This window comes from Hylobates moloch, unplaced genomic scaffold (assembly GCF_009828535.3).
Source record: "Hylobates moloch isolate HMO894 unplaced genomic scaffold, HMol_V3 SCAFFOLD_4, whole genome shotgun sequence".
Classification (NCBI taxonomy): domain Eukaryota; kingdom Metazoa; phylum Chordata; class Mammalia; order Primates; family Hylobatidae; genus Hylobates; species Hylobates moloch.
This window is the reverse complement of record NW_026652279.1, coordinates 16,259,987-16,279,129: the sequence shown is the minus strand read 5'-3', so window position 1 is coordinate 16,279,129 and position 19,143 is coordinate 16,259,987. Positions and strand designations below refer to the sequence as shown.

The following is a 19,143-nucleotide window of genomic DNA, read 5'->3' as shown; positions in this document are numbered from 1 at the left end:
GAGCCCATTTTTGTGAGTCTATTTCTGGGTTCTCTGTTTTGCTCTATGGATCTGTGTGTTCCCCCTGTGCCACTACCACAAGGTCTTGATCATTGTAGCTATATTATAAGCCTCAATGTCAGATAGAGTGATTCTTCCTGCTTTGTTTTTAGTCTAGATTGTTTTAGGCATTCTAAGTCCTGTGCCTTTACATATAAATTTTTGAATAAGCTTGTCTTTATCTACAAAAAAAAAGAACAAACCCAAAACCATGCTCATATTTTGATCGGAATTATATTAAACTTATACACTCATGTGTCACTTAATGACAGGGATATGTTCTGAGAAATGCATCATTAGATGATTTCATCAAACATCATAGTATGTACTTATTATACCCAGATGGTATAACCTACTACACACTTAGGCTGTATAGTATAGCCTGTTGCCCCTAGACCACAAACCTGTACAGCAGATCACTTTACTTAATTCTGTAGGCAATTGTGACACAATGGTGAGTATTTGTGATTCTGAACATATCTAAGCATAGAAAAGGTACAGTACAATATAAAAGACAGGAAATGGTATATCTATACTGAACACTTACCATGAATGGAGCTTGCAGGACTGAAGGCTGTTGTGGGTGAATTGGTGAGTGAGTGGTGAGTGAATGTGAAGGCCTAGGATGTTACTGTACATTACTGTAGACTTCATAAACACTGCACACTTAGGCTACACTGAATTTATAAAAATATGTTTCAGTAATAAATTAATCTTGGCTTACTATAACTTTTGTATTTATAAACTTTTTAATGTTTTATAAATTTTGACCCATAATAACACTTAGCTTAAAACACACATTGTAAAGCTTTACTAAACTATTTTATTATACACTTATTCTATAAGCTTTTTATTTTGTTTTCTTTATTAAGTGTTTTTACCAAAAACATTTAAAAACACACATGTTAACCTAGGCCTACACGGGGTCAGGATCATCAGTATCACTGTCTTCCACCTCCACATCTTATCCCACTGCAAGATCTTCAGGGGCAATAACATGCATGGAACTGTCATCTCTTATAATGACAATGCCTCCTTCTGAAAAACTCCTGAAGGACCTACCTCAGGCTGTTTTATGGTTAACCATTTTTTTCAATTTGTGAAAGTAATATATTCTAAAATAACAATAAAAACATAGCATAGTAAATACATAAACCCCTAACGGTTGTTTAGTATCATTCTCAAGTATTATATGCTATACATAATTTTATATGCAAAACTTTTATATGACTGGCAGCACAGTAGGTTTTTTACACCATCACCACAAACACAGGAGTAATATATTTCACTACTATGTCATGATGGCTATGGTGTCACTGTTGTAAATATGGTCTGGCCATATATGTGGTCCAGCATTTACCGAAATGTCGTTCTACAGCGTATGACAGTGTATTAATTTGGGAAGAACAGCAATTATGTTGAATCTAACAATCCATGTACATAGTATGTGTCTCCATTTGTTTAGGCCTCTGCATTTTTTTCTTTTTCATTAGCATTTTGTCATTTTCATTATACAGATCTTTTGCATGTTTTGTTATGTGTAATTTACCTGAGTATTTTATTTTATTTGGAAAAATTGTGAGTAGTTTTGAGTTTTTAATTTCAATTTTTGCATGTTTATTGTTAATATGTAGAAATTGTATCCTGTGACCTGCTTAACTCCCTTGTATTTCTGATGCTCGGGGGGAAAGCACTCGGTCTTTCACCATTAAATTTGGTGTTAGCTGTAGTTACTTGTAGATGTTCTTTATCATCCTAGTTTGTGTTTGAAGTCCAAAATTGGACTATATATAGCTTGACTTACATTTGGGTGACACATATAATCTTCCACTAGATATTTTAATGATCTGAAGCTTTTCAGACATTGACACTACTCTTTTCTCATAGTTCCTAGTGTTGCAAAAAAGGAGAAAAGTCTCACTATACCTTAACTGTAACATGTATGTTCTTATGCATCTATGTTGCTCCATCTGCCTCAGAAAAATGCCCACGCTGGCCCTCTGACTGCTACTACTACTGTCCGTCTACTTGGCCAGGTTCTGCTTGTTAAAGCCTTGGTTACACCCATAGATTAACTATGCAGTCTTCTGTGTACTTACCACCTTTTCAGCAAAGTGCCACTTAAAATGTGCCATTACAATTAAGTTATTTTTCTTTGCTTCCTGATGCTATGTCCATGAACTGGCCATATCAGATATCCAGAACAATATTCCTTGCACCCGTGCACTGCAGAAAGAGTAGCCATGCATGTCTCTAGACCAATGGGCAGATCTGTGCCAGCTATATTTGTGCTTAGGCAAAAGAGATTTTACCTTTGGAGGAGACATTACTGGTTTCTGTAGAATTATTCCATACATTTTTGCATATTCTAGCTAAAATCAGTGATAGAAAACGTCCACACTGTGAAATTATATGGCAGAAGATAACAAGGAATTGGACAGGAAGGCAACAATGATGATACATACTTGATCATCAAAAAATAATCTTTGGAAATTCCATGTATGAGCTACATTCTGATATGATGTACTGCCCCATTTAGCCATTGGGAAACATTTAGGTGGTCCAGTTTTGCAGTTCTAACTCAGTTAGTTACATTCCAAGAGCCTTAATGTTTTGAGAATGTTGCATTTTAGTTACAGATTTAAGGTGATACAACGCTATGTTATTGTATCATTTCTGTTGGATAGGCTGTGGTGAAAATAAGTCCATCAACTGTTTTTTCTTCTTTTCTGGGCACACACAAGAGAGTTTTGCTGAATCACTTTACTCCATATTTATAACCTAGCAATTTAATACTATTTTTCAGTAACAATAACATGAGGCACATAGGCCCTCTTATTTCTCTCTGATATACTGCGATATGGTCCTTAGAATATCCCTAAGTGTCTACAGGTTCTGGTTTTATCAATTTGAAGATAATTATCTTGCTTTTTATATTTTTCAAAGAAAAGTTGAAAATCTCCAAGTTGTATTGTAAAATACATATACTGCTTCACTCTGTATAGACACCACTTAGGCAATTTATATCAGCCCTTAAGAGCTATGAAGTGAATATATTCTTTCAGAAATTGACAGTACAATTGTTCTGATACAGAAAGTGACACCATAGAGTATATTAACTGTGTAATTCACAAGCATTTTTTATAAGTCAGAGTTTAGAGAAACAGATCTTTCTTCCTCTTTCCCTATAGACTAAAGCATTTTTAAAAACGAAGTCAACAGAATTTTCTCTCTCCTGTAATTGAAGTTGGAAAGAATGAATCAGTATTTGCTGTACTGGATTGTCATTGGAAGAAATTAAATGTTCTCTAAAAATAACCGCTGGTAATCAAAATAGTATTTGCACTTGATGGCTATTTTTTAAACTTTTTTATACACTTGAAAAATTCTTTGGATGCTTATAAAAATAATTATTTTTAGCCGCTATAAATAAAAGGGAATATGCTGATTTAAATTACTGTTATCCTTTAATTTCTACGTTCTTGGTAATTTCCAGTGACAATATATCTTCCACAAAGCCCTTCAGAATATGGGAAAAATAGGACTTGTACTCAGAAACTGAATATTTTCAAATATTTTTGTAAATAAAAATAATTATAGGTAGAATAAAATCTATTTAGGCTATTTACGATAAAATATTTTAGGAGGGAAATTCATGAATAGTTGGTCATTATTACAAGTTGAAGCTAAAAGTATTCATGATATGGTGAATCACTGGTGAATGTGAAAGTCATATTTATGTTTATTGTTGATTTAGGATATTTCATTTCCTTTTTTCAATTATATTGTCTGGTTAGTTCATTCCAATATACACTTTGTCTTTGGATAGTTCATGCCATTTTTGACACTATTTCAGCAACATGGGATCAGTGGGTATATATTTATATTGTATTGCTGAATTTCTAGAAGCTTTAATAAAGAAATCAGAATCCAGCTTTTCTACCTCAAAGCAAATGGTTTTCTCTCTAGGTTCTTGGAAAGAGATTTTAAAATTGTTTTCCATGCATGAACAGAAAACCAAATACTGTATGTTCTCACTTATAAATAGAAGATAAATATTAGGTACTTATGACCATAAAGATGACAAAAATGGACCCTGGGGATGACTACAGTGGGGAGGAAGGGAGAGGGGTAAGGATTAGAAAACTACCTATTGGGTTCTATACTCACTACCTGGGTGATGAGATCAACCATACTCCAAACCTCAGCATTACACAATATAACCACATAACAAACCTGTACATGTACCTCCTGAATCTAAAATAAAAGGTGAAATTCTAAGCAAATAAAAATAAAAATTTTTAAAGAAAACAAGCAAAAAAAAATTATTTTCTAAGAGAAAGGAAGGTCTTGGTGTAAAATTTGTCATTTAATTGGCCTTTCTGAAATTCAGTTTTGTTTTGTTTTCAAATCAGATCTTGAAAATTTTAAAACCAAAATGAGGAGTACAGTGTCTGTGCGTGAAGGCCAGGGAGTTGTGCTGCTCTGCGGCCCCCCACCACACTCTGGAGGTAAGTCATGCTCTGTTTCTGCTTTTCATATTTATTAAGGTTCAGAGCAAGGCCTGCAGTGCATGTACTGTTATTGCATCTGTAAATTACTCTGAGAAACTTGATAACCTGAGCATTAGATTTCGTCTGCTGAGTTGGAATATGAGGAACTCCACAAAAAATAGTCCATCCAGAGAAGTTTCTAAACAGTTGACTCATTGACTTTTTGGGTTATAAAGACAAGAGAGATCACATTTGCTTTGGTTACCTAACGGTGCTAAACAATGCTTTGTCATTCCACCATTGTCATTTGGTTTTTAGTTTTATGCCATGTCAAATTGGATCTTTCTGTTTGTCTGCCTCTCTCTCTCTCTCTCTCTCTCTCTCTCACACACACACACACACACACGCTTATTAGTATGTGCCAATAAGCCTTTTTATATATGTATTATCTATATATATATATACACACACATAGAAATGATACGTGTGTATATTCACATCATTTACATTGGGGCTTTGGAATTGCAAATTTTATGCTATATTGGTATAAATTGAAATATTACTAGAAATTCAGAACCTTACCAAGATAGTGACCTAGAGTAAAAATGAACTTCAGCACGTATGAAAATAATTTTATTATCTCCCCAGTATGAGCCTAGAGTGCTGGTTTGATTTTCCTATCGTGCTGTCTATTGCGAACTTGGTCACTTGCAGGAACAAAGAGGGCATCATTAATGAATAAATCACTGTTCTCAGAGAAACACACATTTTGTTATTGAGAGGATGAGGATTACTGGGAGATAAACAAGTTAGAGTGGATCTTTCTGACCAGAAGCAAAACTGAGAAGTCTACTTCTCATTGTAGTAAAACTTATTCAAAGGAAAACATGCTGGACTTTATTTGTTCTGTGACATACAAATTACAGTCCTTTCTACCCAATGAGTTGTCAATTTTGATCACAAACCCTCAGCCCAATAAAACAGCTATCTCCCATCTTCAGGATCTGGCCACTTGAAATTCGTGAACCATCTGGAGACTGCAGACTTGGAGCTTGATTAACAAATAGGATTGCCATCATGTGGTCTGCTGTGCGTTTAAATTGTCTTCTCCAATTTATTTCAAGAGTGTTCGTAATTGCTGGAATCTTGATGTTTCAGAAGAACTTTAAGTTTGAAGGGAAGCACAGAGCCTCTTGATTGCAAACAAAGTAACAGAAGTCAAACTGTCTTGACAAAAAATTGGGAGTTTGCCGGATCACATAACTGGGATGATCAGATGGCTTCTGGCAGCACTGTGAGGTTTTACAAAGAGATACGCCACCCAGAAGGACGTGCTGCCTCGCCATGGGGTGTGGGGTTGGTGGATGACCTCCAGCTCTCACTTCTTCCTGGTCTGCCCCAGCTGCAGAGAGACACTTGCCCACAGTCACACCCCTCCTGACGAAGCCCACATCTAGTGACTGGGCAAGGCTGGGATATGAAGGGTCAACCATTTCTGACCAACCCTGGGCAATTCTGATTTAATCCATAACTTTCTGTCAGGGTGACCATGTCTTTGTTGGACCACATCACAATTCAGTTTCTTTCTCTTCCCTGTTGAATCCCAGTTTTTTCCTTTCATGGGTTTTGATCATTGATTAAAAGCTTTTATTCCAAACTCTATTTAGGGGTCTGCTCCCTGAAAACCCAATCTGTTGGATTCAGGGATTGAACCAATTCCATAAACAATCCATTTGTCTCTGTATTTCTTGACTCCACTTCTCTCCATGTTGCCTCCATTCTCATGTCTATTCCTTGAGGAGGCAAAGGTGGCCTCTGACCGCTCTAAGCTCTGTGATCCTTAATGCTAAATATCCTAATGAAGCAGACACCCTGTTTCTCTATGGCTCCTGATTCTTTTAGAATCAGCCTTATTTATGGGAGCCCTGAAACTGAGGGCGTGATTCAGTCCACCAACTGACAAGCACTGGAAAGAGAAAGAAGCAGTTTCTAAAAGAAGTATTTTATTATGAGAAAAAAGAGGGAGATATATAAGATAGAAATAAATAATTGCTAAAACTACGTCTAGGAAGGAAGCATCGAAATAATTTAAATTTATATTGTCTCAAATGAACATAACATAATAGCTGGATAGTCCTGGTTGTGATCAGTTTTATAGGTGTTGACCCAATTTAAAATTCCAACTGAATGATTTTGTTTAAGTGTTATTATGATTAGATACATTTACTGATCGGAAAGGAGGAACTTTTTGGTTGCCTAAGTATGCACACAGTGAACATGTCTTAGTAAGCTGTTGCATGAAACATGTCCCAAAAGATGAATCTATTCAAATGTTATAAAATTGGAGAACTGTTAGCCCATCACACCTATCCTAAATAATGATATCCTGATCTTTCTCTGCCTTTGGTGACTTCAGGTAGTCCTTTCATTTTTTTTTTTTTTTTTTTTTTTTTTGAGACGGAGTCTTTCTCTGTCCCCCAGGCTGGAGTGCAGTGGTGCAATCTCGGCTCACTGCAAGGTCCGCCTCCCGGGTTCATGCCATTCTCCTGCCTCAGCCTCCCGAGTAGCTGGGACTACAGGCGCCCGCCAACACGCCCGGCTAATTTTTTTTGTATTTTTAGTAGAGATGGGGTTTCACCGTGTTAGCCAGGATGGTCTCGATCTCCTGACCTTGTGATCCGACCGCCTCGGCCTCCCAAAGTGCTGGGATTACAGGCTTGAGCCACCGCGCCCGGCCAGTCCTTTCATTTTTAAAACACTAGGTTGGGATGACAGTGGAAGTCAAATAGGATTATAGGTGAAGATGGGAAGAAATCTTCCCAGATGTCAGATATGAGCCCATAAGAACCCAGAGCATGCATAGGAGAGCAAATAACATTGACCAAAAGCATACTTCCCTAGTTCCAGATTGTGCAGATTTAGATGCTAAAAAATGTGATACTCGTTGATCCAAGTATCTGTAATGCTGAGGTATTCACAATTCACATCCACTGTCTTAACACATTGGCTTATGAGCTTCTTGAGGGCATGTCTATCTTGGTGTTCTTCTGCACCCAAGAGCCTAGTGCAAGGCTGGTTTGTAACAAACAGTAAATATTGGTTGAACAAATGAACACATTCATGTAAGGAATACATTTTTTAAAATTTGGCCAGTTATACTTGCTTTTTGAGAATTCACTGGAAACTTTGTGGAGATATAAGCATTTAACAGCCAAAATGCCCTGGGTGCCAACCAGACAGGTGCGGGCATTGACAGATCGGAGTAAACTCTGTCCACAGCAGCTGGTATCAGCCCTGCTTCATCACCTTTTGACTTATGGCCTTTTATTCAGTAGAGGGTGTGAGCCAGGTCAGAGAGCAGCTGAAGCTGTACCTCCAGGGTAGATCAGTACAAGTGGTGAAGGATTAATCAGAGAGCTCATGGCCTGCACTGTGGTCCATTTGGTTTTCTTCCCACAGAGTCGCACAGTCCCTGCAGGACATGTGCTTGCCCTTCTCTGTCTCCCACACTTTGTATTACCTATATTCACTTCACATTTCTTCATTTCTTCTTGGTTCCCTCTCTGTGGTTAGAAATGTTTAAATTTGTTATTTTTCTGATTACTGAAGGCACAATCATATTTTATTTATCTGTTGTATTTCCTCTTATGTCAGCCTAACAGAGTAAGCAAAGAAAGGCAGTAATAATAATAATAATAATAATAATAATAATAATAACCACCACCAGCTGGGCACAATGGCTCATGCCTGTAATCCCAGCACTTTGGGAGGCTGAGGCAGGCAGATTGCTTGAGCTCAGGAGTTCAAGACCATCCTGGGCAACATGGTAAAACCCCACCTCTACCCAAAATACAAAAAATTAGCTGAGCATGGTGGTGCACACCTGTAGTCTCAGGTACTTGGGAGGCTGAGGTGGGAGGATCGCTTGAGCTCGTGAGGTAGAGGTTGCAGTGAGCTGATCATACCACTGCACTCCAGCCTGGACAACAGAGCGAGACCCTGTCTCAAAAAAAATAAATTAAATAAAAATAATCATAATAGTATTAGCCTCTGTCTATTGAGTGTTGCTTAGATGCCAAGCAGTATTCTAGTCCTTTGTAGAAATTACCTGCTAGTGAGATTCTTTTTGGGTAAAAGTATGGGGAGGAAGATAAGTGACAATGTACAGTAGAGTCTGGAAGCTGAGCCTGCAGATGCTAAGAGCATGGGCTCTTAACCACCTAGTGTCTAGTGCCTTGAGCCCAGACTTCCTGCTTAGAAATGGCACATGAGGCACGAGGCCAGAAAGTAAGCTCCAGCACAAAACCCTCCAGCTTTTATTGAGGGCTACAATTTGGGAGTTTGCAAAGTGTGCCTCAGAGAGGAGGCAGCCAACCTAAAATCACAGAGCTGTGAAGAAGTAAAACTAGAACCTGGATGCTCTGACTCATGACCAGGGCTCTTTCTAGTATGGCATTCTCTAAACCAGCACCCTGTTGCCATTCTCCAAATGAGAAGGCACAGAGTCCTCAGCAGAAGTGACACTGTCCTAAGCCAAAAGCTTCTGACATTTCAAAATTGGAGACAGTACAGTTCATGGTTTTGTTTTAATTTTCCAGCCCATTGTTTAACACATCAGCAATGCTTAAAATCACATTAGCAGAAATATCCCCAGAGTTAACTAAATGTTTTGACTCATAGTAAAATTGTGTTAAAATCTCCTTTTAGTGCAGTAAGCTTATAACTTTTTTTGTTTGTTTGGGATAAAACCCAGAAATGTTTTCCATAACTAGATTAGGAAGATAGATGTGGAAAAAGCCTAAATAAGGATCCCAAAGTGTGGAAACTGCATATGTTAATCATATTTCCTTAATTCGTCGATGTAATTTACAAGATAGTGTCAACAACTTGGGGCAGCTTTGCATAAGAGCATCTGCCATCTATTTGATACCATAATAATAAAAACTTGTTTTATGGTGGGAGACAATGAGGAATTTTCCTAGGAATCCCTGTAACCTTGCAGCAACAGACTGCTGTCATCTGAGAGGGTTCTTATCTCCCCATCATTCTGTGTCATTTTCTGCCACCGCCCAGTCATTGCTTTCTCTGCAGAGCAATCCAGCAACTCTATGAAGCGGGAGGAATTAACCTCCCAAAATTTGTCAGAAAACAAGGAAATCAAAAGCCAGAAATAGAGGACTGGACATGCATCACCTGTAGCATAATTATTAATCTAATTATCAGTCATGTGAAAAGCTGGGAGTTCGTGTTAATTACCATTCAGTTGCTGATGTCACCACACAATCATTAGACATTGAAATACACGAGAAAAATTACCCTGTTTTCAGTAAGGTCATAAGACTAGTCCATGGGCACCTTATGATAAATACTAATTGCTCAGGAATTCATAGGTTAATCAAGTTATTACATACATGCATGTTAATAAAGAGATGAGTTCTGTTCAACAATGGCTGATAGAAATTTATTCTGAGTAGAAAACAGGCTTGAGTCTGTCCCAGTGTTTAATCAGCAAATGACTTTGGTGTCTTGATTCAGCTTTCCATATCTCTGCTATGCACATATTCTTGAAATGGAAGTCTTGTACACTGCCATTCACATATTATAACAACATAGCCCTTGGGATGGAAAAAAGAGAATGTGAGATGCCAAACAGCAGGTAATGGAGGCTGAAGTGACATTATGCTAAAAATTGCCTTGTAAACCCTGGTGTGACAAAGGTGAGAACTGTTAGCAGCATGCCCAGATGGCATGAGATTTACACCTTCTGTATCAACATCTTTATTTTTTTTTTCTTTACCCAAGACGGATAGACTGAAAAACAGAAGTCAGCTCAGGTAGCTTAGCTGGCAGAACCTGAAGAAAATGCACTAAATAGGCATTTTCATCTCTAGGAAGACTTGTCCAGTTGCTAGAGTCTCCGTCAAGGCAGTGAGACCCATGACTTCTGTTTTTGGATGTGATTATGTCTCAAAACAACAATTTCCTCAAACAGTTTAATCTGTAGGTATAATACAGCTTCATCTTAGGTACACAGTTTTCCTTGAACAACACTTTGCTACTGTTCTTCAGGTAATAAAGTTAAACTTTAAAACAGGCCAGGTGCGGTGGCTCATGCCTGTAATCCTAGCGCTTTGGGAGGCCAAGGAGGGTGGATTGCCTGAACTCAGGAGTTCAAGACCAGCCTGGGCAACATGGCGAAACCCCCTCTACTAAGATACAAAAAAAAAAAAAATTAGCCAGGCATGGTGGCGCGTGCACCTATAGTCCTAGCTACTTGGGAGGCTGAGGCAAGAGAATCGCTTCAACCCTGGAGGCAGAGGTGTTAGTAAGCCGAGGTGGCGCCATTGCACTCCAGCCTGGGCGACAGAGTGAGATTCTGTCTCCAAAAAAAAAAAAAAAAAAAAAAAAGATTAAAAAAAATTTAGAATAAAATAAACTTTAAAACATTAGCATTTTTCAAAATCTTGAAGAATGCATAATGTATGTATAGGTAGTGTCAAAATAAAAAAACACAGAGGTGAATCTCTAAATTTGATGCTTTATTTGGGAAGAAAGAATATGCTTTCTTTCGGGGCATGGTGGCTCATGCCTGTAATCCCAGCATTTTGGGAAGCCAAGGCGGGCGGGTTGCCTGAGGTTGGGAGATGGAGACCAGCCTGGCCAGCATGGTGAAACCCCGTCTCACTAAAAATACAAAAATTAGCCGAGCATAGTGGCAGGTGCCTGTAATCCCAGCTATTTGGGAAGATGAGGCAGGAGAATTGCTTGAACCCGGGAGGCAGAGTTTGCAGTGAGCCAATGTCACGTCATTGCACTCCACCTGGGCAACAGAGTGAGACGCTGACTCAAAAAAAAAAAAAAAAAGAGTATGCTTTCTGCTGTGGACATGGTGGCTCATGTTTGTAATCCCAACACTTTGGGAAGCCAAGATGGGAGGATCCCTTGAGGCCAGGAGTTTGAAACCAGACTGGGCAACATAGCAATACTTTGTCTCTTTAGGGGGAAAAAACAGAATTAAGAATATGCTTTCTGGCTCCCATCACATTTGCATCAGAGGTCACTGTGTAGACTGTTTCTCCAATAACCCAGTAGTTTCCACCTTCCCTAAAGGAGCAGGTGCAAAAGTTGCATTACAGCGGCACTTATGTCACCACAAACGGCAAGATCAAGACTAGGAAGCAGATGATTGATAGGCTGTTGAGAAATCGGCATCTGTACAATAGAATATTACTGCTTATGTATTGCTCCTATCCTGGGGATAGGTTAGAATGTCATGGCAAACAGTTAGGTAATCCATCTGTAGACTGAATGAATCTCAAAATTGTGAACTATTTTTTGAATATGTCAATACTGATGTGACTGTTGACATTTTCAGGAGTTCAGAATATTAACAGATTCATAGTTGCATTAAGACAAGTATGTTCTGAATCAATTGACACATAAACCTTAGCTGCTTTTATATGGATAACTATAAAATATTTTGATCTCTAAAGGAAACATTTGTTGTAGTATATAGACCAGTTTGTAGTTGGAAATGGAGATGAAAATCTTGAAGTTCTCCGAAGTGCCTGTATGTGGAAGCTGTGAATTTAAAATATTAATTGAGCCTGCCTTCTAACTTTCCTTTTTTTCTTTCTTTCTAAGTCTGTCCATCCAGGCATATTCCATCCATCCATCCATCCGTTGTATTTATTCATTGATTTACTCAAGTATCCATCAAATAGCTATTTATTTGTGGAAGATGTGATATGTCTTATAATAAGGTTTTACTGTAATAAATATGTTTCTTCACTTGAATAAGATTGATATTAAATAAGAGAAAAACTGAGCATATTGCTCTTGGAGTTGGTAGAAATATATCCAAACTGATACTTGTCGAATACTGCCCGAAACCACTCCCCAAGAGAAAAGCACTGAGTTCAGTTTGCGGGAAATAGGAAGATAGATACGAATTCTGTCCTCAGGTACATATGGTCCCACAGGGAATGAAAATGATGAGTTTGCTAGTGACTAGTTAACCCTAGAATGACAATAATAGGTGCCATTATTGCTGGCCAGACGCAGAGCTTATTGCTCCTAACAGAACTTCAAGGAAGAGAGTATCGCTCTCATTCTACATTGACAAGCCAAGGCTCAGAGCAGTTAGGTGATTTGTCCAAAGCCATGTCATGGTAGATTTGGGCACCTAGGTCTGTTGCTTTCTTTCCTTTTTTTTTTAGAATGTCCCTCTGTCATCCAGGCTGGAGTGCGGTGGCACAATCTTGGCACACTGCAACCTCCACCTCCCCGGTTCAAGCGATCCTCATGCCTCAGCCTCCCGAGTAGCTGGGACTACAGGCACCCACCACCAAGCCCGGCTAATTTTTGTATTTTTAGTAGAGATGTGGTTTTGCCATGTTGGCCAGCCTGGTCTCGAACTCCTGACCTCAAGTGTTCCACCCACTTCGGCCTCCTAAAGTGCTGGGATTACAAGCATGAGCCACTGTGCCCAGCTGGTCAGTTGCTTTCTGATGGAAAATGTTCCTGTGCTCACAAACATTATAGGCTTCAATTTTTTTTTTATTTACAGATTTTCCACCTTCTAAAACAGTGTTTTTCAGACTCCTTTAATGGATACTCTGTAACAACGAAAACCTTTTTAAGCACCACCCTGCCACAATCACACTCACACATATACACATATGAAGGAAGCAGAGAGGGTACATTGCAAACTGGGCACCTAGAGCTATACTGCTTGAGTTCCAATTCTAACACTGACATTACAAGCTATGGAATTTGGAACAGGTTGCCTAACCTCTGTTTCTCTTATTTCTTATCTGTACATGGGGAATAATCACAGAACCTTTCCTTATAGGATCATTGTGAGTATTTAAGAAGGCAATGCATGTGAATTGTTTGAAATGTCTGATTTATTTATACACATACAAATATACTACCATCTTAATATGTTTATGGAAAAATGTAAAAATTTGAAATACTTAAATAAAAGTAAATCTATGAAGGGGATTAACTATACTTTCTTTCTGTACCCTGGGGGATTGGCTGGGAATATCTGAACCCCACTTTAGAAAACATAGTTCTAGAAAATGTTTGGGTTTCTTTCCTCACTGGATTATCTGTGGTTGAGGAGGAAAAAGTTAAAACAATTATGTTTAGAGAAAAGGAATGGAGATGGCTTTGAGATGCCCATCCTGTACTAGCATCAGTGACCCTAGGGGCCCAGCCAGCACATTCCAACTGACTTCAACCGATTGGCCCAGGGAGGACACCTGCCACAAGATGAGCCAATCAGATGCTGTCTCCTGGGAGTTTGATATTTGACCTGTGAGCCTACAAGTCTGAATTTGAGAGTTTGGAACAGAGCCTTCCTATCATGTAGATTAGGCAGCCAAGAAAGCTGATGCCTCAGGAGCAGAGATGTAGCCCGACAGAAACAAGAAGAGACCAGGGGCAGAGATTAAGGAGGAAAGACTGCCTGGCCTGCAGGCTCCCCAGCTCTCATTTCTTGGTAGCTGTTTTCTAGCCCCTGGGTTCTATGAAACAGCTTGTGTCTATATATCACATTCTGATCCTTACTTAGGCTGACTGTGGTAGGTTGTTGTTTCTGACAAACAAACTCATAACTAATGCAATGGACATCATTTTAGGATGATATGTGTGTATGTATGTAGTAATGAAACTGATGCAAGGAGAATAGGAAATTTAATTTAAAAAATAAAGAAACAGCAGCTATATTTTTTGACAGCTGTCCCTGGGGCTGTCATAGCATCCCTTTTGGATTAAAGTCAGCATGGAACATACCACAAAGAGCTCTGGAAAGAGTCAGAGTCATGGAAACACTTCTAAGAAACTGGATTCATTCATTCATTACAACTTACACTTTCAGTCTACAGGTGAATTTCCCCCAAGCTTCAGAAATGCCCTGACCATTTCTTACATTGTCCTCACAGCAGCATGGCTTCACACTTCCCCCTTCCAGTTTATTCCCAGATCTGCTAACTGGCCTGCAGTAGTAGGATGAGAAAATCATTCTTTCTCACTCTGAAGACGTATGAGTCTTCTTGCTCTGATTCCATCCACCAACAGACAGAGGAGCCTTAAGCCCATCAAAAAATTACATATGGAAACTTAGGGGTTTAAATCCACTGTTCGAGAGATAGTGCTTCAACAGAATTTATTTTAATATGGCAGAGTCCTGACCGATGTTTTCTGCTTTAACTAAAAAATTAGCTATAAATCAAGAATGGTAAAGGCTTTGTCTCTTATCCCAAAAAGAAACAGAAGGACCATTAGTTGATGCTTTTGGTCAAAAAAAAAAAAAAAAGAAAGAAAGAAAAAAGAAAAAAAAAGACTATAGCAAACACCAGGTGAGATCCAAGAATTGATCTGTGCACTAGCAAGTGGGGGCAATAAAACATTGGTTGCTTCCATTGCAGTGCATTTGTGTGCACCTGTGTTTTAATTAATATTACATATGCTGCTGTAACAAAGAAACCTGACAATGTATTAGATCAAACTGATGGATATTTCTTACACAGAAAAGTCCAAATCAAGTGTTTTTGGTCATAGGGCAGTGTTTTGTAAACTTTACTGGCTCATTTAGGGGGCTTGTTTAAAATGTACATTCCACAGTCTCACTCCCAGAGATTCTGACCCCATAGGGTGGGGTCTTTCCTGGAAACCTTCATTCTTTATCAGTGACCCAGGAGAGTCTTGATTCAGATGGTTTTTGAGTCACACTTTGAAACACATTGTCTTCAAGTCATACAAATGTAAATGCTTTCAAAAACCATTTAAAGGAATAGAGAAATATTTATGCCAGAGCAAGTACAAGAGTTGAAGTATTTTTGTGGGTGGATTTTATTAGGTAGGACTTTTTTTAAATTTTATTATTATTACACTTTAAGTTTTAGGGTACATGTGCACAACGTGCAGGTTTGTTACACATGTATACATGTGCCATGTTGCTGTGCTGCACCCATTAACTCGTCATTTAGCATTAGGTATATCGCCTAATGCTATCCCTCCCCCCTCCCCCACCCCACAACAGTCCGCGGTGTGTGATGTTCCCCTTCCTGTGTCCATGAGTTCTCATTGTTCACTTCCCACCTATGAGTGAGAACATGCGGTGTTTGGTATTTTGTCCTTGCGATAGTTTGCTGAGAATGATGGTTTCCAGTTTCATCCATGTGCCTACAAAGGACATGAACTCATCATTTTTTATGGCTGCATAGTATTCCATGGTGTATATGTGCCACATTTTCTTAATCCAGTCTATCGTTGTTGGACATTTAGGTTGGTTCTAAGTCTTTGCTATTGTGAATAGTGCCGCTATAAACATACGTGTGCATGTGTCTTTATAGCAGCATGATCTGTAATCCTTTGGGTATATACCCAGTAATGGGATGGCTGGGTCAAATGGTATTTCTAGTTCTAGATCCCTGAGGAATCACCACACCGACTTCCACAATGGTTGAACTAGTTTACAGTCCCACCAACAGTGTAAAAGTGTTCCTATTTCTCCACATCCTCTCCAGCACCTGTCGTTTCCTGACTTTTTAATGATGGCCATTCTAACTGGTGTGAGATGGTATCTCATTGTGGTTTTGATTTGCATTTCTCTGATGGCCAGTGATGGTGAGCATTTTTTCATGTGTTTTTTGGCTGCATAAATGTCTTCTTTTGAGAAGTCTCTGTTCATGTCCTTTGCCCACTTTTTGATGGGGTTATTTGTTTTTTTCTTGTAAATTTGTTTGAGTTCATTGTAGATTCTGGATATTAGCCCTTTGTCAGATGAGTAGGTTGCGAAAATTTTCTCCCATTCTGTAGGTTGCCTGTTCACTCTTGTGGTAGTTTCTTTTGCTGTGCAGAAACTCTTTAGTTTAAGTAGATCCCATTCGTCAATTTTGGCTTTTGTTGCCATTGCTTTTGATGTTTTAGACATGAAGTCCTTGCACACGCCTATGTCCTGAATGGTATTGCCTAGGTTTTCTTCTAGGGTTTTTATGGTTTTAGGTCTCACATGTAAGTCTTTAATCCATCTTGAATTAATTTTTGTATAAGGTGCAAGGAAGGGATCCAGTTTCAGCTTTCTACATATGGCTAGCCAGTTTTCCCAGCACCATTTATTAAATAGGGAATCCTTTCCCCATTGCTTGTTTGTGTCAGGTTTGTCAAAGATCAGATAGTTGTAGATATGCGGCATTATTTCTGAGGGCTCTGTTCTGTTCCATTGGTCTATATCTCTGTTTTGGTACCAGTACCATGCTGTTTTGGTTACTGTAGCCTTGTATAGTTTGAAGTCAGGTAGCGTGATGCCTCCAGCTTTGTTCTTTTGGCTTAGGATTGACTTGGTGATGTGGGCTCTTTTTTGGTTCCATATGAACTTTAAAGTAGGTTTTTCCAATTCTGTGAAGAAAGTCATTGGTAGCTTGATGGGGATGGCATTGAATCTATAAATTACCTTGGGCAGTATGGCCATTTTCATGATATTGATTCTTCCTACCCATGAGCATGGAATGTTCTTCCATTTGTTTGTATCCTCTTTTATTTCATTGAGCAGTGGTTTGTAGTTCTCCTTGAAGAGGTCCTTGACATCCCTTGTGAGTTGGATTCCTAGGTATTTTATTCTCTTTGAAGCAATTGTGAATCAGAGTTCACTCATGATTTGGCTCTCTGTTTGTCTGTTATTGGTGTATAAGAATGCTTGTGATTTTTGTACAATGATTTTGTATCCTGAGACTTTGCTGCAATTGCTTATCAGCTTGAGGAGATTTTGGGCTGAGATAATGGGGTTTTCTAGATATACAATCGTGTCATCTGCAAACAGGGACAATTTGACTTCCTCTTTTCCTAATTGAATACCCTTTATTTCTTTCTCCTGCCTGATTGCCCTGGCCAGAACTTCCAACACTATGTTGAATAGGAGTGGTGAGAGAGGGCATCCCTGTCTAGTGCCGGTTTTCAAAGTGAGTGCTTTCAGTTTTTGCCCATTCAGTATGATATTGGCTGTGGGTTTGTCATAGATAGCTCTTATGATTTTGAGATACATCCCATCAATACGAAATTTACTGAGAGTTTTTAGCATGAAGGGTTGTTGAATTTTGTCAAAGGCCCTTTCTGCATCTATTGAGATAATCATGTGGTTTTTGTCTTTGGTTCTGTTGATATGCTGAATTACATTTATTGATTTGCGTATGTTGAACCAGCCTTGCATCCCAGGGATGAAGCCCACTTGATCATGGTGGATAAGCTTTTTGATGTGCTGCTGGATTCAGTTTGCCAGTATTTTATTGAGGATTTTTGCATGGATGTTCATCAAGGATATTGGTCTAAAATTTTCTTTTGTGGTTGTGTCTCTGCCAGGCTTTGGTGTCAGGATGATGCTGGCCTCATAAAATGAGTTAGGGAGGATTCCCTCTTTTTCTATTGATTGGAATAGTTTCAGAAGGAATGGTACGAGCTCCTCCTTGTACCTCTGGTAGAATTCGGCTGTGAATCCATCTGGTCCTGGACTTTTTTTGGTTGGTAAGCTATTGATTATTGCCTCAATTTCAGAACCTGTTATTGGTCTATTCAGAGATTCAACTTCTTCCTGGTTTAGTCTTGGGAGGATGTATGTGTCGAGGAATTTATCCATTTCTTCTAGATTTTCTAGTTTATTTGTATAGAGGTGTTTGTAGTGTTCTCTGATGGTAGTTTTTATTTCTGTGGGGTCGGTGGCTTTATCCCCTTTATCAGTTTTTATTGCGTCTGTTTGATTCTTCTTTCTTTTCTTCTTTATTGGTCTTGCTAGCGGTCTATCAATTTTGTCGATCTTTTCAAAAAACCAGCTCCTGGATTCATTAATTTTTTGAAGGGTTTTTTGTGTCTCTATTTCCTTCAGTTCTGCTCTGATCTTACTTATTTCTTGCCTTCTGCTAGCTTTTGAATGTGTTTGCTCTTGCTTTTCTAGTTCTTTTAATTGTGATGTTAGGGTGTCAATTTTAGATCTTTCCTGCTTTCTCTTGTGGGCATTTAGTGCTATAAATTTCCCTCTACACACTGCTTTGAATGTGTCCCAGAGATTCTGGTATGTTGTGTCTTTGTTCTTGTTGGTTTCAAAGTGCATCTTTATTTCTGCCTTCATTTCATTATTTACCCAGTAGTCATTCAGGAGCAGGTTGTTCAGTTTCTATATAGTTGAGCTGTTTTGAGTGAGTTTCTTAATCCTGAGTTCTAGTTTGATTGCACTGTGGTCTGAGAGACAGTTTGTTATAATTTCTGTTCTTTTACATTTGCTGAGGAGTGCTTTACTTCCAACTATGTGGTCAATTTTGTAATAGATGTGGTGTGGTGCTAAAAAGAATGTATATTCTGTTGATTTTGGGTGGAGAATTCTGTAGATGTCTATTAGGTCTGCTTGGTGCAGAGCTGAGTTCAATTCCTGGATATCCTTGTTAACTTTCTGTCTCGTTGATCTGTCTCATGTTGACAATGGGGTGTTAAAGTCTCCCATTATGATTGTGGGAGTCTAAGTCTCTTTGTAGGTCACTCAGGACTTGCTTTATGAATGTGGGTGCTCCTGTATTGGGTGCATATATATTTAGGATAGTTAGCTCTTCTTGTTGAA

General features: G+C 38.7%; 1 protein-coding gene across 2 annotated transcripts in view; it reads left to right on the top strand.

The window, feature by feature from the left end:
• The window catches only part of CNTN3 (contactin 3), a 348,715-nt gene that overhangs the window by 179,712 nt on the left and 149,860 nt on the right, over positions 1 to 19,143 (top strand). For both annotated transcript variants that reach the window (XM_032149509.1, XM_058437166.1), the window contains exon 5: positions 4,455 to 4,550. In XM_032149509.1, the coding sequence (XP_032005400.1) occupies positions 4,455 to 4,550 (96 nt within the window). The remainder of the gene's footprint in view (positions 1 to 4,454; positions 4,551 to 19,143) is intronic.